The sequence below is a fragment of the Cherax quadricarinatus genome, chromosome 78 (assembly GCF_038502225.1).
Source record: "Cherax quadricarinatus isolate ZL_2023a chromosome 78, ASM3850222v1, whole genome shotgun sequence".
Classification (NCBI taxonomy): Eukaryota; Metazoa; Arthropoda; class Malacostraca; order Decapoda; family Parastacidae; genus Cherax; species Cherax quadricarinatus.
In genome coordinates this window covers 3,472,123-3,495,143 of record NC_091369.1, presented here as the reverse complement: position 1 = coordinate 3,495,143, position 23,021 = coordinate 3,472,123, and the positions used below count along the sequence as shown (strand labels likewise).

The 23,021-nt window shown below is 36.6% G+C and overlaps 1 protein-coding gene across 8 annotated transcripts in view; it reads left to right on the top strand.

Moving 5' to 3' along the window:
• Dlg5 (Discs large 5) overlaps positions 1-23,021 on the top strand; it is a gene marked incomplete at its 3' end in the record, with an annotated part of 661,675 nt that overhangs the window by 567,579 nt on the left and 71,075 nt on the right. For 6 of the 8 annotated variants that reach the window (XM_070101580.1, XM_070101579.1, XM_070101576.1 and 3 more), the window contains 4 exon segments: positions 2,716-2,742; positions 11,619-11,783; positions 13,725-13,886; positions 20,016-20,105. In XM_070101580.1, coding sequence (XP_069957681.1) covers positions 2,716-2,742; positions 11,619-11,783; positions 13,725-13,886; positions 20,016-20,105 — 444 coding nt within the window. 8 annotated transcript variants of the gene reach the window in all.

Here is a 23,021-nt window from a genome sequence, read left to right as displayed (position 1 = left end):
GTTTTACAGCAATTCTTTTTGGTATACTCACCTTTAATTCCTGTGAGCTCAAGCTGCACTCAGATATGTAACTAAATCAGCAACTTTGAGTCTTAACAGTTTTGTCATCTAGCTCCATTGTCCACATAGTCAATCATTTAAGCCTGCAGTATTCTCATGCTCCTGAGATACAAAGTTGCCTATCGTGTTGCACATTCTGATTCCCATAATTTCAGAGCTACACTAATGATATTGTAGTCCGCTCCCAAGTTTTCCATGATGCTTCTCATTAGTTATTTTTTTTCAAACCCATGATAAATGATTAATTTTATTCCAAGACTTGCAGTCCATAAGGCTCTGCAAAGGACTTCAGTAGGTGTGCCTTGTATTTTGTGTGATTCTTCTTGTATATTAGCCAAGATTTAATGCACATTAAACTTCAAACACTCCCTAAATTAAGCACAAATCCCCACCATTTGCAGCTGTGACACTTTTCTGTCGGCTTGAAAAGCGTTAAATGTTGTTAGCTGAACTTGGTAGACTATGTAGGTAGCCCTTACTCATCAAGCTTATTCTCTGCTCTGTCCTGCCAATTCATGTTAACAAATAACAAGTGTATAACAAAAAGTTGTGGTTGAATTTATATGGAAATTAATGCAGTTTGTTGTATGTGTTTCACTTATTTCAGTATCCACTTTAGCTTTGCAATATTTCTGGGATGGTGGTGGTTTAAGTGAATGTGAGAGGAGGGTCTTTGTTTTTTGTCATTTTAAGTAATATTCCTTTTCTCTGGTAGAATATACTGTAATATCATTGAAATGCTATCTAACTGCCACTTGGTATCAAAATAAAAAATTATATTTTCCCAAGTATTTTTTTAATGTTATACTAATATAAACAAATAAGGCAAAAAGAGTGGGTGTTTTATTCTTTATGTTTGCGTGTGTGTGTTTGCATGTGTGTGTACTCGGCTGTTTGTGGTTGTAGGGTCAAGTCTCAGCTCCTGGTTCCCCTTAACTTTCAATTCTTCAGATTTACTGCCTCGCAGCCCTGTGCACCCCTATCGTACCTTCTTTTCAGCTATGTGTGGAGCCTGCCTCCACCACTTCCTCACTAAGATCACTTCATTTCCTGACCATATTCCAGTGTCTCATCTATGTCTTTAACTTCCAGCCACGTCCCTGAGTTTACCTTTCTCATCTCTCAAACATCCTGTCCCTATCTGCCCTATCAACTTCCCTGAGAATTTTGTATGTTCTTATTACATCTCCCTTGTTTTTTCTGTCTTCTAATGTCATTACATTCAGATCCATTAACCTCTCTTCATACTTATGCACCTTTTCCAGTTTCTTAATATACTTTTTCAGGTGTATGTGTTGTATAAAAGTCCCTGCATGATGTGTGCATATATATGTGTTATGTATGCTGTACATGTCTCAGGCAAGACAGTGATTAAATGAATGATGATGAACGTGTTTTTCTTTCTTTGGGGTCACTGTACTGTGGAGAGGCATCTGTTGAAGTTAAAAAAAAAAGTTCTAGAAAGGATTGAAGAAGAGGGTGTGAAGGTTTTGAGTGATAAAGACTTGGGCATCCAACAGGCATGTATGGGGGTGTTACATGGGACTGAATGAAGACAAGTGGTCTGTAGAATTTGATATGCTGTGGAATGTCAGCTCATTAACATTCATGAAAGAATTGAAGGAAACTAGTTAAACAGATTTGAGTTCTGGAGGTGGAAAGAACAGTGCTTGCATTCTGAAGGTTTGATGGGCTGTTGCACTTTTGAGGGTCATTCTAATTGTGATGTCCATGTGTGTCTGGCAAGATGGTTACTGAATGAATACTGGTGGATAGGGTTCCTTCTTTAGGTCCCCATATCTTGGTGGGAAACAGTTGATGTAATAAGAAAAAATGTATGTATATGTATGTATGTATATTAACTAATAACTGATGGGTGAATTTAAAGCTGCACTTAAAACCATTGTGAAAATATAAACAATCCCACTAAATTTCACCAGAAAGCAATGTAAATGTAATTGATGTTAAAATCTACAGACAACTGTGACACCAGCAAAATAATACAAACCGTCCTCTCCCATCCAGTACATTTTATTTTGTGGTATAAATCAATGGTTGGATTTCTATTCAAATGCTTGGTTTAACTGATTCTTATTTATAGGGCAATTAACAATGTCCTTGAATGTCAAGAATTAAGATGGTAATTTAAAGAGGCATTGATGGGAGTAGCTCATGATGAAACAGTGTGATCAAGCAGTATGTTTACTGTCAATAACCTTCAGTAAGTGTGCATGACTGTTGCCATTCAATTTTTAGATATTTGTCAACATTGATGAAAAAATGTGATCTTCAAGGTTTTAAATATGCTAGTTCCCTTCTCATATATTGTAGAAGATAAATGTAGTTTGCCAATAACCCTTTATGTTTCAACGTGGAACAGTTGGTGTCCTGCCCCCTAAACTAGGAAGGCATCAGAAGCTTAAGCTGGGAAGAAGTAATCATAAAATGTTCCTATTTGTATTATCGCTTTTTTGTCATAATGTAAAATCCCATCTGGTGCATTCATCAGTGACCTAAAATCATTTTTAAGTTGATTTCATGTCAGATGAGATGCACCAAAAGATGCCTGCTGCCATCATAGTTGAAAATATCCTTACCACTTTTGCTTAACAGACCCAGTCCTAACCTTTCCCCCTCTCTCTCCCCTGCCCTCAGAAGGTTAGATTCCCGCTCAAAAGACAGGTGGGTCTTACCCCCTTAGTGGATGACACTTGCATGATCTACTGCTAACAAAGTACTCTGGGTTCTGACAGTACGGCACAGAGCAAGGGATTCTTGGTCCTTGACCATAAATCCTATGCTCAGCATTTTATTTGCTACAGGTCATGAAACCTTTTGTACAGTGAATGCATTGATACTAAGTGCGTTATAAATCAGTCATAAATTGTAGAACCCATGCTTAGTGATACGTTTACTAAGCAGGCTTTCTGACATATTATGCAGTGATTATTTGGCATGAAATCAAAGCATGGTAAGCATGTTGTGAGAATGAATTATATGTAATATATGAGCATTACCATACATTCTTACTTCTTTAGATAGTGATTTTTTCTGAGTAAATGTTTACATTTATATTATATTGTGTTCATGTTTAAGCTCTAGCTAGAAAATTGGATGATTCTGTATTTGTGGTTCTTCATTAATGGACTTTTTTCTCATTGTAGATTCGAGTATTAGTTTTTTTTAGGATGTAGATACAGAAAATTAGGCCACTCATCTAGATGCAAGGTTCATTATTCTGTATTAAAAGTACTTTATATTCTTTTAAGTTAAGTATTTGTTCATAAATAAACTCTTAGAGTAAGTCCACAAAAATAATTAACAGGTAATGCCTGGAGAAAGATGAGCTAAGTTGGTGCACCAGTAATAAGTGTTTGTTAGTCAGGTTAGAGTTGTGTGCACTTGAGTAGTTTGCTTTGCCACTGTATTCCAAGAGTCATTTATCCACAGAGCTTGCAGTGCACGTGAAATTACATTGAAATTTGTCTAATTAATGGAAAGGTGACCTGTATATAATGCATAGATAACCCGCACATAGGAGAGAGAAGCTTACGACGACATCTCAGTCCAATTTGGACCTTTTACACTGTGCGACTTTGTGAATGGTCCAAGTGGGACCAAAATGTTGTCATGAGCTTCTCTCTCCTATGTGCGGGTTATTTGTGTATAGGTTCAGTCACGGTATTGTGCCTTTTTGTTCTGTATATCATATTAATAGCCAGTTATAGTTTAATAAACACTTTCAAAGTTAGTGATATGCAGTAATACCATTCTTTAGACAAATGAAATTAATTAATCAAAAACTATAAGAGCAAAAGCTAGCTTTTGAGCTACAGGACTTTTATATTACAACATAATATTTGATCCAAAAATGTATAAGCAACTGCTTTTTTAACTTACAAAAATTATTACTGTAATGTTATAAGAGAACACTCCCATTTAAATTACCTTTTTCAATAGACTACAAAAGATAATGGGAAAATTATTATTCAATCATTATAAAAGATTAGAGTAATTTTTCAATTTTCTTGTTAATGCTTGAAAAGACTGTTAACCCTTTGACTGTCGCAACCCCAAATCCTGAGGTGTCTCCTGGTGTCGAAAAATTTTTGAAAAAAAAAAAAAAAAAAAAATTCTTTCTTATGAAATGATAGAGAATCTTTTCCCGATGGTAATGACACCAAAATAACGAAATTTAATGGAAAACTTACGGAATTACGCTCGTAAAGTTAGTGACCTCAGCGATATTTACAAATCGGCGATTTCGCCCACTTTGAGCCCTATTTTCAGCTAATTCCATTGTTCCAGTCGACCAAATTCATAGCTATTTCTTTAGAACTCCATTTGTTCTGCCAATTGAGTACAAGAAAATGCCCATTTACTGATATCAACTACCCAATAATGTGGTCAGAAATTTGCAATTTGGCCAATTTCACGCAAATTAAAAAATATGCCAGTTTCAAAATAGGGTCCAGAATGAACAATGCAGACATTCCTAGCTCTAAAATAACATTTTCTCTGTTCATCAGTCACATCTCCAGGCTCCTCTGATATTACTCTTGCTTTCTATTTTGAATTTTTATTCAAACAAAAAATAGAAGATCTACTGTTATGCAGACTACTGCAATATTGTAATACAGTGGAACCTCAAAAATCGAACTGCTCCCAACACGACCAATTATGTAAGTGTATTTTTGTAAGTGCTTTTATAAGTGTATTTTTGAGGGTCTGAAATGGACTAATCTAATTTACATTATTCCTGATGGGAATAAATTCATTCGGTAAAGGCACTCGAATAGCCTTCTGGACCGAAGAAAGTTCGATATTTGAGGTTCCACTGTAATTGTATAAATAATGTCAACCCATTCATGACTGCATATTAGAATGCTAGTTGGACATTTATTGGACAATGACATCATTTGTTTACTCTTGAACTTCGGCAAAAATCAAACATTTCCCCTAGTTTGATCTCCATTTCAAGGTCCTTTTCATAGTAAAACCAATCAAAATCACCTCTATTCCTATAATATATTTTCCATTCTATCAAATGAGACCAAGAAAATGAGAATGCAACCATAAATACTATATGAAAATACACCACAAAGTCGGCGTTTTAATCCAAAAACATGGTCAGAGTTTTTTTCTCATTATGCACTGCGTGCTGCAGGATTTTTTTTATATGGTGCACACTGACCACACAGACCCATTCTCTCACATGTGGGCCTACCAGCTTTCTCCTGATTGATTTGAAGCTGCTAGAATTTTTGAGTATATATACGTCAAACACATTGGCTCGTAAGACGTATATGTACGACCGAAACAATCAAAGGGTTAATAAAAAAAATGTATATTTCCAAGAATTAAACTACCATGCCACAATCTGGTTCACTTACTGCTACTCCTTCAATTGATACCTCAGGTGTATACTCTGTATCCTGCTCCTCTTGCTATTTCCAATCCATTGGTGCAACTAGCTGCTCCCTCTCTGACAGACTTAAACAATACATATGAATTCGTCTTGCCAATATTAACTTTTTTTTTTTTGAGTGTAGTCATCCTATCAGCTGATTTTCTTTCAAAATTACCTGACCCTCTTGGAGCCTTCAGATTGTCTTGCTAAATTGATCCTCTGCTACAGCCTCCCAAATATGAACCTTAGCCCCAGATTTGTTTCTGTAGATATTTGCCTCTCCCAGTACCTTGTTCGTTTCATTATTCTTCATAACACACGTGATTTGACCTGTAATTGCTGGTCTTCTTCCTGTTTCTTATTTGCGATTCGATATTGGTCCAGGACAGACTGAAATGTCATCCAAGTTTTATTTCTAATTTATGAATTATTTAGTGACACGTTGTTGACAGCAATGAATACTCAGGACCTTCTGTAAAAATTGAATCATCTGTGTAATCTAAGAACTCATTGCAACCTGTAATTAATATTTCTCAGATCTGACCTACTTTTAATCAGAATTACTCCTTTTTACCTCCTTATATAGAATCCCTTGGAAAAGATAGCATTTGTAATCATGCTAGTTACTTGGTTTCTGTAATTGTGATATGGAGTGGGGTTTTTGTTTATACTCTTTCATTAAATTAAAGGGTTTTATCAGTAATCCCATCTGTGTACAGTATACATTAGTTTTGCTGACATTCTTGGCTAGCTATCATGTGTCTAACTTTGGGATTGTGGGATTGATGATGCTTGGGAAAAGTTTAAGTTAGGGGTGTGGTGGTGTTTTAGGTTAGTATGTTGTGGTGGTAGCAGTGAAGGGTATCAAGTTGAGCTGTGAGTACATGTGAGAGTTCGCACTATGATTGTACAATAATTAATGTGTTAGTGGTGTGGTGGTGCATAAATATGATTAGTTTTCAGGGATTCACATACTCTTGTTATAAGAGAATAACAGAGGTTACCAGAGTAGATGGAAGGGGGAAGCATACAACATGCAATGATTTTTGACTTGGGGACTTTTGCTGAACAGAGGAAACATACTATGGATGTTGTCCGTCTACTGGTTGTGGATATACTGGTGAGAATTCTGTGGGTATAATGACTACTGGTATTTCTGTGAAAGGTGCTGGGTGAGCCTGTGATTACCTACTTGTAGCTAAAGAAGTGAAGCTGAGCTCATGATGTCCCATCTTCAGTATTTACTCTGTTGTAAAGTTTCCAGGTGTTGCAGAACTTGCTACCTTTTCTTGGAAATCATTACTGTGTTCTACCTTTCTGTTTGTGATATTATGATTATCAAAGCATAACAACAAATCATGTTGATTGATTAGTTTTCCCCCAAAATCACAAAAACACCACACATAATCCACAAGACCTATATTAAAACAAATCATTGATTTTTTTTTTTATGTAAAAATGAACTCTGTCTGCTTAACCAACTTTCAAAAAGAGAAAAAGATCAATTTTTATCAAAAATATACCATATGATATGTACCAAGGGACCATGTATGGTATAAGAAATCATTTAAAGAGTAACTTACAGATCAATAGATTAATAAAGTAGATATAAAAGACACTATGACCTAATATACTTCAGTGTTGTAAAATTATGGTTGTGATAAGTAATTTACTTTATTTGATTTATTGAAATAGGAATTTAGGGCCACTTTCTTTTCATATTCTCAGAATTGAGGTTCTTGGTCATTATGTATTTGAGTATTTTTGATTTTATCATTCATATTTATTGGCAGTTAATTACCTCTTATGCAAACAGAAAAGACACAAACAAAATTCTGTTGAAAAAGTGGAAATCGCTTAATAAAAACAACATTCTGAAAATAGCATTAAAAAAAAAAGTCAGTATGCTGAAAGAGAAGATTATTTTTTCCTGTTTTTATATAATTATTTGAAATTCAAGACATAATTTTAATGAAATTTTGCTTTTGCATGGTTTCACTCTTCAGCAACCTATGGCTTTGTAAGGTATAATATAAGTGCTATGTAGTGATTCAGTCTTACGGAAGGAGTTGATAGTTCCCTAAGGATCTCAGAAATAAATTGCCAACTAATTTTGTTAACATTGTCCTAGGTTATGGAGCTCTATAAAGTAATTTTCATTATAAATCATTATTCCAGCCTGATTGTGTTGGAGCTTCATATTTTGTTCTAATATTTTTCTTAAGAATGATGTGTGATTATCAACTTTGCACATTTAGGCATGAAGCAAACATACAACCTAATCCATAATATACTGTATTGTATATCAGTTAAGATATTAACCAGCTGACTAATAATAACCAGAAAAAATCTACATCCTTTCCTTGCTACCCGTGGAAAGACCGGAGCTCATAAGTTACCGTTCATGGTTAGTGAAGAGAGTTTTTCCATGAGTGTGCAGGAAGGACTGACAAATAAAGGGACACCATTATCACTTTAACTTCATTTTGTTATTGTTTAAGACAGATATATTTCAGTTTAGTCTTGGAATGGGGTAAGGTTGATTTCAGATCATTATATTTCTCTGGAGTTTTAGGGATTTTTATAACTCTTACAAAGCATATTTTCAATTTTAAAGTAATTACTTTCATTGATTTCACTTTCAAATTTTGAAATGCTGTACAATATTGCAGTATATATTTGTCATGGCATATTTTTTTTGTACAGCAGATTAGTAGCTGTTGTTTTTAGTATCTCATATCAACCAGTAATCACTACAGGTGCTTGTATATTGTTTAATATATTAATGGTGTAAAACGTTTTTTGCCATATTTGATTTTTTAGCTACAATAAGTATAAAAATAAAGGAATTGAAGTTATATTGTAAACAAACTCTCAAACTATAGTAATTTTAAATAATATTTTTCTTAATGGATACAAAAATTGACAAAGTACTAGCAGTGTATAAATGACTCTGTAGTTTTGAGCTTTGTGCTAGTCTTCATGTTATTGATTTACTTGTAATAGAGGTGTCTTTCTTTGATGCCACACTTAGGAGACGGTGATAGTAAGTTGTGCATCTTTTGTTAGGCTGGCCTAGCTGTTTACTAGTAGGCTTTTTGTGCTCTAGGTGTATCTTATTGTACATGTACTGTGTATTGTTTTTTCATGCATATTCACTTTTATCTGGCATCTGTGTTTGTTTTATGGAAATTATGATTAAGGACTTTAACACTGCATATACTGATACGCACACATGTTCATGTGTACTGGTACAACTGAGCATGTGCAATCACAAATATATATACATGTACAGCATACATATAATTATTCTTTGACATACACAAAAAATACACAAAAACACAAACAAAAACACATACCAAAAAAAAAAACATTAATAATACACATACATAAGAACATAAGCTGACAGACATTCATACCAATACATGCAAGCATGCAAATAGGTGCATGTATTGACATACTCATATTCTATATAACAAGCTTACAAGCAAGCATGTTCACACTTAAACATGCTAATGCATCAACAGAACAAAGTGGTTTTAAAGATATAACAATACTGCAACCAGCCGGGAATTGAACCCAGAACATTTAACCTGGTTCCTAGGAACCAAATTAACTTCCCAGTGCCTTAGCCCACTGGACCACCATGCTACCTGCATGCTGGACCACTATGCTACCAGCCTGGTGGTCTAGTGGTCTAAGGCATCAGGAAGTTAGTTTGGTTCCCAGGAGCCTGACTAAATGTTCCGGGTTCGAATCTCAGCTGGTCGCAGTATTGTTATACACATGTATACATTTATTGGAAAGAACAGAAAAGGAAAAGAGGTTTCTTAAATCTTCATTACACAAATATTTCAGTGGCAAAAACTTTCACCACTGTCAGGATATTCTGAAAATATTATTCAGATAATATAATTTGTTTTATAAATTTTTAAATAATTATTGTACAAACCCATACAAAATAACATTAAGTAATCATAATCATAGACAGGGATGTGTAATGTCACCATGGTTGTTTAATATATTTATAGATGGGGTTGTAAAAGAAGTAAATGCTAGGGTGTTCGGGAGAGGGGTGGGATTAAATTATGGGGAATTAAATACAAAATGGGAATTGACACAGTTGCTTTTTGCTGATGATACTGTGCTTATGGGAGATTCTAAAGTAAAATTGCAGAGGTTAGTGGATGAGTTTGGGAATGTGTGTAAAGGTAGAAAGTTGAAAGTGAACATAGAAAAGAGTAAGGTGATGAGGGTATCAAATGATTTAGATAAAGAAAAATTAGATATCAAATTGGGGAGGAGGAGTATAGAAGAAGTGAATGTTTTCAGATATTTGGGAGTTGACGTATCAGCGGACGGATTTATGAAGGATGAGGTTAATCATAGAATTGATGAGGGAAAAAAGGTGAGTGGTGTGTTGAGGTATATGTGGAGACAAAGAACATTATCTATGAAGGCAAAGAAGGGAATGTATGAAAGTATAGTGGTACCAACACTCTTATATGGGTGTGAAGCTTGGGTTGTAAATGCTGCAGCGAGGAGGCGGTTGGAGGCAGTGGAGATGTCCTGTCTAAGGGCAATGTGTGGTGTAAATATTATGCAGAAAATTCGGAGTGTGGAAATTAGGAGAAGGTGTGGAGTTACTAAAAGTATTAGTCACGGGGGTTATTGAGGTGGTTTGGTCATTTAGAGAGAATGGATCAAAGTAGAATGACATGGAAAGCGTATAAATCTGTAGGGGAAGGAAGGCGGGGTATGGGTCGTCCTCGAAAAGGTTGGAGGGAGGCGGTAAAGGAGGTTTTGTGGGCGAGGGGCTTGGACTTCCAGCAAGCGTGCATAAGCATGTTAGATAGGAGTGAATGGAGACAAATGGTATTGGGACCTGACGAGCTGTTGGAGTGTGAGCAGGGTAATATTTAGTGAAGGGATTCAGGGAAACCGGTTATTTTCATATAGTCGGACTTGAGTCCTGGAAATGGGAAGTACAATGCCTGCACTTTAAAGGAGGGGTTTGGGATATTGGCAGTTTGGAGGGATATGTTGTGTATCTTTATACGTATATGCTTCTAAACTGTTGTATTCTGAGCACCTCTGCAAAAACAGTGATAATGTGTGAGTGTGGTGAAAGTGTTGAATGATGATGAAAGTATTTTCTTTTTGGGGATTTTCTTTCTTTTTTTGGGTCACCCTGCCTCGGTGGGAGACTGCCGACTTGTTGAAAAAAAAAAAAAATATTCATTTAAAGTTCATGACTGTACAATGGATACTACATTAGTAATTTAACCAAATTATAAATAAAGGTTGCAGTACCAACAAGAATATGTCTAATGGGCTGGGTGAGGCTCCTTGTTTATGTACATTTCTCATGTTATGCAATATACCTGAAAAGGAACCATAGCTTAATTATTTTTTATTGTACTATTTTATAAATAATTGATAGTACTGCACTGGTATGTGATGTAATAAAGTATTAGGAAAACCTCAAAACTTTTCCCGTTCTCTCCATTATTGCTGCTCTTACGCTGATTTACTACAGTAATACACATTTACATCATTCTTAAACATTCACAAATTTTAGCATGTATATGTGCAATTTTTTGCCATGAATAATTATGTATGTTTATACAGCAGGCACCGTAAAGAGTTTAGAGTGAAGTCTTTGTATTTTTTTTATTAGAACAGTTACTAGTACTGTCACTAAACAAATAAAAATAAATAAAAAAATAAATAGTCATTTTTTGGTAGATTAATTAATAAAGTACTTAAAGTCTGTTAAGTAAAGCTTTTTATATTTTTATGTGGGGGGTTCATTAATTTTCAACTTTATTGATTTTGAGCTAATAATCAGGGGCCACTCTTTATTATTGATTTAAGGGAGTTGTATAATCCTTCAATTTTTAATATTCCTTTTAAGGATAAATTATTATACTATTATTCTAGCAGTACACTATAGGATTGATCTCATAGTGTATAGTAGCAGAAAAAATACTGTAGTATAAGTCAGCTTTAAGTTTTCTGAAATGTTTCTAAATGGTAGCCTCTGAATTACTTTTGGCTTTTAAGTTTAGTAATTACTGGGTTATATATTAATAATAAAATAGTGTGACTAACATGAGTATGGTTGTGGCCGGTCGCGCCCATGCAGGAGGCCATTACACAGGAAGGCTCGGGAGAGGCCATCAACCAGCTATACATGACCACTATGCGCAAGTATGAAGCTATCAAAGATGAGTATGATTCAATTAGAAAAAGTTACTCCGAGTTAGTTGCCTCACATTCCAACAACATCTCTAAATTGGAACTTACACAGGTTTGTTAATTTCCCGCTTTTTCTTTAAAATCTAGATGTTTTGATTCACAAAACTGTAAAATACAATTGCAAACAAACCACAGTACGGGCGGGGTTAGAACCCATGGCAAGTGAGTCGTGAAACTCCAGGCCAGTGTTCCAGCCTAATAGCTTATGCATTAACCTGGAGTTTTACAACTTGCTTGCCATAGGTTCTAACTTCACCTGTACTGTGGTTTAAAGATATTTTGACTGTTTAACTACATAACATTGCTTTAAAAATCTCATTGGATGCATAAATTTAAAAAAAATCATTATTTTTCTTGACTGTATTGCATTAATAATAATTTATGTTTCCTTCAGGAATTATTGTTTATAACATTACTTGAAGTAACATAACTCATTTGTCACTCATGAAAATATCATATAAACTCATTGCAATATGCAGTAATTATTAAGAGTGAAAATTTTAAACATGAAATATGCATATACCATGCAAATGCAACATGTACTATGTACAATAGCTTTATGTATATAATTGCTTAATAGAAGCACAGAGTAATAGTACTCCTGTAAGTATTTGGATTAATTGTAAGTTATAGTACTTCCTATAAGATTATTATAGCTGTTAGTTATTACTGTAAGATAACTGTTAATTATAATATTTGTTGTAAGATGTTTTAAAAACTATTGCTTTTGTATAAGGAATTCAAAGGATGGAAGGTATAGGTGTTTAAAATAACTCAAATTGAATATCACTAAAAAGAAGTTTTACCTCTAGTGATGTATATTTAACAGAGAAAGGACTGCTTGTAAAAAGTACTACAATATATATGATGTTGAAATGCAGAATAACCACGGTGAAAAAAATAATCAGATACCAAGCATGTTCGTGAAGTCTCACATTAACATTATAACTTGATAATGTGAGAAATCATGAAAATGTTAATTTCACTAATTTTTTCACTGAGAGTATTTTGGATATTGTGATATCACCTGTTTACCGTGATCTTATTGCATGGCATTGAAATGTTGAATTGAATTTCATATATTAATTACTATTTTGGTTAATTTTTATGTCAAATTTAGAAACTAAAGATTATTATTATAATCAAAAAAGAAGCGCTAAGCCACAAGGACTATACAGCGGGAAACTAAAGAGAGTGATGATTATGTAATATAACAGAATAATGGAAACTCTGGGAAAAGTACGTGTGTGTGTGTATGTGAGCTTAGAAGAATAAACAAATCAACTATACCCATTTTTAATAAATATACTTCACAGGAGGGCCCCGCTTATAGAGCTGGTTAGGTTCCAGGCTTCTGTAGGGCTCCGCTTATACAGCAGGTTATGTTCCAGGCTACTGCAGGGCCCCGTTTAAACAGCAGGTTAGGTTCTGGGCTACTGTGGGGGGCCCGCTTATGCAGCAAGTTAAGTTCCGGGCTACTGTAGGGCCCCACTTATACAGCAGGTTAGGTTCCAGGCTACTGTAGGTCCCAGCTTATACAGCAGGTAAAGTTCCGGGTTATTGTTGTAAAGCGAAAATGGCTGTAAAGTGAATCATAGCCTTTTTCACTTTCAAATGCATATAAAAACCTGATAACATGTATTCACTATCGTATATTAAGTGAGCAATAGAGCTGGGCCTAAAAAATGCATGTACAATATACACATTACTTACCTTAAAATATTTTCATCCATTGCTTATAGTGAATGGTGAATATATTAATTGTAGGAAGTCTGAATAAATAAAGAATGAGTGTAATTGAAAACTGCTGCATTAGCGAAGTGCCTTAAAGTGAAGCACTACAAAGCGGGGCCTGCCTGTATACCCGTTGTTTAATAGATGTTCTAATTTATTTAAGATTTCCTTGGGATGCTATGCTGGTCATTTATGATTTCATTTAAGTCATTTTTCATAATGCTTTACATGTAAACTTAATATTTTGTTCTGTTAATAGGAAGAAGTGTCACGTCTGAAGAAACAATATGACGATATCTTACGAGAATGTAACGAAGCAGTGCGTGAGAAGAATTGCTTTAAGCAGCAGTGTACCAAAGCTATCACAGAGTGGGACTCTGCTCTCAGGGAAAAAAACAAATTGCAAGAAGAACTGCTCAAGGTATGTCATAAATTATTTTGAGGGACATTGAGAAATGTGTAACTAGCTATTTGTTAATTTGTTTACTGAAGATATACCAGTTAATCAGACTTGAGTCCTGGAGGTGGGAAGTACAATGCCTGCACTCTAAAGGAGTTGGGGATATTTGCTGTTTGGAGGGACATCTGGCAAGACAGTGTGAAGGATGGTGAAAGTGTTTATCGGGTCACCCTGCCTCAGTGGGATACTGCCAATGTGTTAAAAAAAAAAAAAGTTTTCCAGAGGTTGAGCCCTTGTAGAGGAACTGGTTAGATAGCTACACTTCCCTTCAAGATAATAAAAACATAACTTATCTTTAGGCCTCCTTCCCTGCCTCTCAGTTTCATTAGTTTTCTTTTATTATGATGAAATTCTTAATTTCTAGGATGACTATTATTTTTTTTTAATATGTCCAAGGTCACTGGTATATTTTAGGATGGGGCTCTGAGATTAACAAAATAATTCCTCTTCAGTTTGGCTTTAAATTTGTGTCTTTAAGTTTAGCGCAATTTTTTTTTTAATTCGTTTTCTGTCTTGCACCAAGGCAGGGTGATGCAAAAAAGAAACACTTTCACAGTCATTCAGCACTTTCAACATCATTAACACATAATCAGTCTTTGCAGAGGCACCCAGGTACAATAGTTCAGATGTCACTCCAGACAGCAAATATCCCAAACCCCTCCTTTAACCCTTTCATTGTCCAGACCCCAGATCTGAAACTCGTCAACAGCATCCAAGAATGTTCAAAAAAAATTTTGTCATGTTTTTCTTATGAAATGACAGAGAATCTCTTTCTGCAGGTAATAAAACAAAAAGTACGAAATTTAGTGGAAAATTGACGAAATTATGCTTTTGCAAATTTTGCTGTGTCCGATATTTATGCATCGGCAATTTTGCCCACTTTGAGTCCTATTTTAGGCCAATTACATTATTCCAGTAAACCAAATTCTTAGCTATTTTGCTAGTATGTCTTCTATTTTATTAACTAAGAACAGTAAACCACCCAGTCAACTATTTCAACTACCCAATGAAGTGATCAGAAATTGGTAATTTGGCTAATTTCAAATAAATTTCAAAATATTCCTGTTTCAAAATAGGGTCCAGAATAAACAGTACAAACATTCCTGGCACTAAAATAGCATTTCCTCTGTTCTCAGGCTTTACACATGAATAACATTTTGATATTTTGTTCATACAAAGAATTTTCATTCACACACAAAACAGAAAATTTACTGTTGTAATAATTGTGTAAATAATGTCCGTGCATTCGTTAAGGCACATTAAACCTACCAGTTGTACATATATTGGATGAGTGACGTGATTCATTAACTCTTGAATTTTTTTTTTTTTTTTTTTTTTCAACAAGTCGGCCGTCTCCCACCGAGGCAGGGTGACCCAAAAAAGAAAGAAAATCCCCAAAAAGAAAATACTTTCATCATCATTCAACACTTTCACCACACTCGCACATTATCACTGTTTTTGCAGAGGTGCTCAGAATACAACAGTCTAGAAGCATAAACATATAAAGATACACAACATATCCCTCCAAACTGCCAATATCCCAAACCCCTCCTTTAAAGTGCAGGCATTGTACTTCCCATTTCCAGGACTCAAGTCCGACTATATGAAAATAACCGGTTTCCCTGAATCCCTTCACTAAATATTACCCTGCTCACACTCCAACAGATCGTCAGGTCCCAAGTACCATTCGTCTCCATTCACTCCTATCTAACACGCTCACGCACGCTTGCTGGAAGTCCAAGCCCCTTACCCACAAAACCTCCTTTACCCCCTCTCTCCAACCCTTTCGAGGACGACCCCTACCCCGCCTTCCTTCCCCTATAGATTTATATGCTTTCCATGTCATTCTACTGTGATCCATTCTCTCTAAATGACCAAACCACCTCAACAACCCCTCTTCTGCCCTCTGACTAATACTTTTATTAACTCCACACCTTCTCCTAATTTCCACACTCCGAATTTTCTGCATAATATTTACACCACACATTGCCCTTAAACAGGACATCTCCGCTGCCTCCAACCGTCTCCTCGCTGCTGCATTTACCACCCAAGCTTCACACCCATATAAGAGTGTTGGTACTACTATACTTTCATACATTCCCTTCTTTGCCTCCATAGATAACGTTTTTTGACTCCACATATACCTCAACGCACCACTCACCTTTTTTCCCTCATCAATTCTATGATTAACCTCATCCTTCATAAATCCATCCGCCGACACGTCAACTCCCAAGTATCTGAAAACATTCACTTCTTCCATACTCCTCCTCCCCAATTTGATATCCAATTTTTCTTTATCTAAATCATTTGACACCCTCATCACCTTACTCTTTTCTATGTTCACTTTCAACTTTCTACCTTTACACACATTCCCAAACTCATCCACTAACCTTTGCAATTTTTCTTTAGAATCTCCCATAAGCACAGTATCATCAGCAAAAAGTAACTGTGTCAATTCCCATTTTGAATTTGATTCCCCATAATTTAATCCCACCCCTCTCCCAAACACCCTAGCATTTACTTCCTTTACAACCCCATCTATAAATATATTAAACAACCATGGTGACATTACACATCCCTGTCTAAGACCTACTTTTACCGGGAAGTAGTCTCCCTCTCTTCTACACACCCTAACCTGAGCCTCACTATCCTCATAAAAACTCTTTACAGCATTTAATAACTTACCACCTATTCCATATACTTGCAACATCTGCCACATTGCTCCTCTATCCACTCTATCATATGCCTTTTCTAAATCCATAAATGCAATAAAAACTTCCCTATCTTTATCTAAATACTGTTCACATATATGCTTCAATGTAAACACCTGATCTACACATCCCCTACCCACTCTAAAACCTCCTTGCTCATCCGCAATCCTACATTCTGTCTTACCTCTAATTCTTTCAATTATAACCCTACCGTACACTTTTCCTGGTATACTCAGTAAGCTTATTCCTCTATAATTTTTACAGTCTCTTTTGTCCCCTTTCCCTTTATATAAAGGGACTATACATGCTCTCTGCCAATCCCTAGGTACCTTCCCCTCTTTCATACATTTATTAAACAAAAGTACCAACCACTCCAACACTATATCCCCCCCTGCTTTTAACATTTCTGTCATGATCCCATCAGTTCCAGCTGCTTTACCCCCTTTCATTTTACGTAATGCCTCACGTACCTCCCCCACACTTACATTCTGCTCTTCTTCACTCCTAAAAGATGGTATACCTCCCTGACCAGTGCATGAAATTACTGCCTCTGTTTCTTCCTTAACATTTAAAAGTTCCTCAAAATATTCTCGCCATCTACCCAATACCTCCATCTCCCCATCTACTAACTCCCCTACTCTGTTTTTAACTGACAAATCCATATTTTCCCTAGGCTTTCTTAACTTGTTTAACTCACTCCAAAATTTTTTCTTATTTTCATTAAAATTTCTTGACAGTGCCTCTCCCACTCTATCATCTGCTCTCCTTTTGCACTCTCTCACCACTCTCTTTACCTTTCTTTTACTCTCCATATACTCTGCTCTTCTTATAACACTTCTGCTTTGTAAAAACCTCTCATAAGCTACCTTTTTCTCTTTTATCACACCCTTTACTTCATCATTCCACCAATCACTCCTCTTTCCTCCTGCCCCCACCCTCCTATAACCACAAACTTCTGCCCCACATTCTAATACTGCATTTTTAAAACTATTCCAACCCTCTTCAACCCCCCCACTACTCATCTTTGCACTAGCCCACCTATATCAGCAAAAATTGAACATTTCCACTAGTGTGAGCTCAATTTCAAACTATTTTCAGTCCTGAAACCCATAAAAATCTTCTCTATTTCTGTAATATATCTTCCATTCTATCAAGTGAGACCAAGAAACCAAGAATACAGCCATAAAAACCATATGAAAATACACTGCAAATTTGGTGTTTTTGCCAAAAACACTTTTTTCTTCTCTCATTATGCTCTGCATGCTGCAGGATTTTTTTTTTATATGGACTTGTAGAGAGAATGGAGTGAAACAGAATGACTTCAAGAGTGTATCAGTCTGTAGTGGAAGGAAGGCGGGGTAGGGGTCAGCCTAGGAAAGGTTGGAGGGAGGGGGTAAAGGAGGTTTTGTGTGCAAGGGGCTTGGACTTCCAGCAGGCATGCGTGAGCGTGTTTGATAGGAGTGAATGGAGACAAATGGTTTTTAATACTTGACGTGCTGTTGGAGTGTGAGCAAAGTAACATTTATGAAAAGATTCAGGGAAACCGGCAGGCCGGACTTGAGTCCTGGAGATGGGAAGTACAGTGCGTGCACTCTGAAGGAGGGGTGTTAATGTTGCAGCTTAAAAACTGTAGTGTAAAGCACCCTTCTGGCAAGACAGTGATGGAGTGAATGATGGTGAAAGTTTTTCTTTTTTGAGCCACCCTGCCTTGGTGGGAATCGGCCAGTGTGTTCATAAAAAAAAAAAAAAATACTTACCACATAGACCCGTTCTCTCGTATCTAGGCCCAAATTTACTACTCACAGCTTATCTGAGTGAACTGAGCTCATGGCATAGTACTACAGCACCAACACTGACCTCAAACCCATAGTACTATGGCACGGCCAATGAAAGGTTAAGAAGTGCAGGCATTGTACTTCCCACCTTCAGGACTCAAGTCTGATTTTCAAATTTTTATCAGAAAAGTTATAACTTGTGAATACTAGATCCGATTCGCTTCAAATCTTCAAAGCCAAGACTTACCGTCCCATGACAGTAAGAAAAAAAGGGTTATGGCACCAATAATGATGGCAACTCTTATCATTGGCAGATGTTACAAATGTATGGAATAGGAGGTAGGTTACTGAAAGCAGTGAAAGAGTTTTTAAGGGGGTAATGAGGCTCAAGTTAATGTATGTAGGAGAGAGGGAGATATTTCCCAGTATAAGTAGGCCTTAGACAAGGATGTGTGATGTCACCATGGTTGTTTAGTATATGTATAGCTGGGGTTGTAAGAGAAGTGAATGTTTGGGTGTTGGCAAGAGGTGTGGAGCTAAAAAAATGAAGAATTTAATGTAAAGTGGGAGTTGTCACAGTTGCTCTTTGCTGATGACACTGTGCTTTTGGGAGATTCTGAAGAGAAGTTACAGAGGTTGGGTGATGAATTTGGTAGGGTATGTAAAAGAAGAAAATTAAAAGTGAATATAGGAAAGAGTAAGGTGATGAGGATAACAAAAAAATTAGGCAATGAAAGATTGGATATCAGATTGGAGGGAGAGAGTATGGGGGAGGTGAATGTATTCAGATATTTAGAAGTGAACATGTCAGGGTCTTTGAAGGTTGAGGTGAATTGTAGAATTGATGAGGGGAAAAATGATGAGTGGTGCACTTAAGAGTCTGTGGAGACAAAGAACTTTGTCCATGGCAGCAAAGAGGGAAATGTATGAGAGTGTAGTTATACCAACGCTCTTATATGAGTGTGAAGCAACCAATTTAGATCTAGGTTAGAATGGAAATACACCTTTAGTAAATAATGAAAGTAAAGTACTGTACTGAAATGCCTTGCATGGCTTATTTTGTTAGATGTAGTTCTAATATACCTACCTGTTGTTGATTTTGGAGGTCATTTACCCCTACTTGTCTCCCTGAAGTATCAAGAGTTAAAAATCATTGCACAAATATTTGGTAACCCATAAATTGAGCATACAATGTATTTTTTTAAAAATCCTTTGGCTAATTTTCATAATGAATTTATCCAAAAAATAAAGTAAGATTACTTTTGGCCAGCATCACTTATCTTAGTAATTTTTTCTGAAATACGCCTCTAATGTCATTAATACTTACATTAATCAAAAAGAATAATTGAAGAAACGAATGAACTATACCAATGTGAATCTACTCATATTAAAACAGTACTTTCAGATATAGTCTTAATTTACCATTTATTTTATTTTGTTGTCATACCTGGTCTTAGAAATGGAAGCATATCATCTAATCATGTTTTTAAGTTACTTTTTTGTTATGCATTAACAGAATTATATAGTAAGTTTTTTGGAAACATTATAATGACAGAATCATACTGGAAGTTTAAAAGAGTAATATTTCCTTTTTTTCCTCACAGATTCGTGAGAAGTATGATGAGATGATGAAAGAGATGAACACTCACCTCATTCAAAGACAGCATCTCAATAAAGATTTAAAACGGTTACAGGTAATGCATTTCAGCCCAGGTTATGTCCTTTTCCTTGTTAATACTAGCACTTCATGTCTTAAATCCTTGTTCCCTTAATTGTAGAGTACGTATTACTCTCATGTTGTCTGTGGGTAAAGAACTGCCTTCCCCTGACAGTAGGAAAAATTGGGTAATGGCACCAATAATGGTGACAACTCTTATCATTTAAAGATTTTTATTTTTTGTAGCTAATTTATTCATTTACACAGTTTCAGTTTTAAGTACAGTGGTCCCCCGCTTTTCGTAGTTCCCGGCAATCGTAAAATTCGCCAATCATAGAGGTATTTTCGTATAAACATGAACTCGCTTTTCATAGGTTGACTCGTGAGTCGTAGTTCGTCCGGGACGCGTACGCACGGCGTGAGCCAGGGCGGCAGCCAGTCTGGCATTGTTTACCAGTGAGCGAAGGTCCCCTCACGTGCTCCAGCGAAATATTTCATAATATTCCATTTATTTTAGTGCTTGCAAGTACTAAATAAGCTACCATGGCTCCAAAGAAAGCTCCTAGTGCCAAGCCTGTGGTAAAGAAAGTGAGAAATACGATTTAATTTAAGAAAACCATCATTGAACAATATGAAAGTGGTACAAGTGTGGCCGAACTGTCCAGGATGTATAAGAAACCCTACACAACCTTATGTTCCATAGTGGCCAAGAAAAATGAAATATAGGATGCTGTTGTTGCAAAGGGAGTAACTATGCTGACAAAAATGAGATCACCAGTACTGGAAGAGGTTGAGAAGTTATTATTGGTGTGGATAAATGAGAAACAATTAGCAGGAGATACTCTTATGACTTTGTTTATTTGTGAAAAGGCTAGGCAGTTGCATGAAGATTTGGTAAAGAAATTGCCTGCAAATAGTGGTGAAGTGAGTGAATTTAAGGCCAGCAAAGGCTGGTTTGAGAGATTTAAGAACCGTACTGGCATACACAGTGTGGTAAGGCATGGTGAGGCTGCCAGTTCGGACCACAAGGCGGCTGAAAATTTTTTTTATTTTTTATTATCACACCGGCCAATTCCCACCAAGGCAGGGTGGCCCGAAAAAGAAAAACTTTCACCATCATTCACTCCATCACTGTCTTGCCAGAAGGGTGCTTTACACTACAGTTTTTAAACTACAACATTAACACCCCTCCTTCAGAGTGCAGGCACTGTACTTCCCATCTCCAGGACTCAAGTCCGGCCTGCCGGTTTCCCTGAATCCCTTCATAAATGTTACTTTGCTCACACTCCAACAGCACGTCAAGTATTAAAAACCATTTGTCTCCATTCACTCCTATCAAACACGCTCACGCATGCCTGCTGGAAGTCCAAGCCCCTCGCACACAAAACCTCCTTTACCCCCTCCCTCCAACCCTTCCTAGGCCGACCCCTACCCCGCCTTCCTTCCACTACAGACTGATACACTCTTGAAGTCATTCTGTTTCGCTCCATTCTCTCTACATGTCCGAACCACCTCAACAACCCTTCCTCAGCCCTCTGGACAACAGTTTTGGTAATCCCGCACCTCCTCCTAACTTCCAAACTACGAATTCTCTGCATTATATTCACACCACACATTGCCCTCAGACATGACATCTCCACTGCCTCCAGCCTTCTCCTCGCTGCAACATTCATCACCCACGCTTCACACCCATATAAGAGCGTTGGTAAAACTATACTCTCATACATTCCCCTCTTTGCCTCCAAGGACAAAGTTCTTTGTCTCCACAGACTCCTAAGTGCACCACTCACTCTTTTTCCCTCATCAATTCTATGATTCACCTCATCTTTCATAGACCCATCCGCTGACACGTCCACTCCCAAATATCTGAATACGTTCACCTCCTCCATACTCTCTCCCTCCAATCTGATATTCAATCTTTCATCACCTAATCTTTTTGTTATCCTCATAACCTTACTCTTTCCTGTATTCACCTTTAATTTTCTTCTTTTGCACACCCTACCAAATTCATCCACCAATCTCTGCAACTTCTCTTCAGAATCTCCCAAGAGCACAGTGTCATCAGCAAAGAGCAGCTGTGACAACTCCCACTTTGTGTGTGATTCTTTATCTTTTAACTCCACGCCTCTTGCCAAGACCCTCGCATTTACTTCTCTTACAACCCCATCTATAAATATATTAAACAACCACGGTGACATCACACATCCTTGTCTAAGGCCTACTTTTACTGGGAAAAAATTTCCCTCTTTCCTACATACTCTAACTTGAGCCTCACTATCCTCGTAAAAACTCTTCACTGCTTTCAGTAACCTACCTCCTACACCATACACTTGCAACATCTGCCACATTGCCCCCCTATCCACCCTGTCATACGCCTTTTCCAAATCCATAAATGCCACAAAGACCTCTTTAGCCTTATCTAAATACTGTTCACTTATATGTTTCACTGAAAAATATGTGAAAAATATGTGCATGAATTCCAGGAGTACATAGAGGCTGAAGGACTGAAACCTGAACAAGTGTTCAGTTGTGACGAAACAGGCCTCTTTTGGAAGAAAATGCCAAAGAGGACCTTCATTACACAAGAGGAAAAGGTAATGCCAGGACACAAGCCTATGAAAGACAGGCTGACGCTAATGTTCTGTGCTAATGCTAGTGGGGATTTCAAAGTGAAGCCATTACTAGTGTACCATTCTGAAAATCCCAGAGTGTTCAGGAAAAACAATGTTATGAAGAGTAAATTGTGTGTGTTTTGGAAATCTAATAGTAAGGCATGGGTCACAAGGGAAATTTTCGTCGAGTGGTTCAATGAAGTGTTTGGCCCTAGTGTGAAGGAGTATCTCCTGGAAAAGAAATTGGATCTCAAGTGCCTGCTAGTAATGGACAATGCACCTGCTCATCCTCCAAACTTGGATGACCTAATTTTTGAGGAGTTTGGGTTCATCACAGTAAA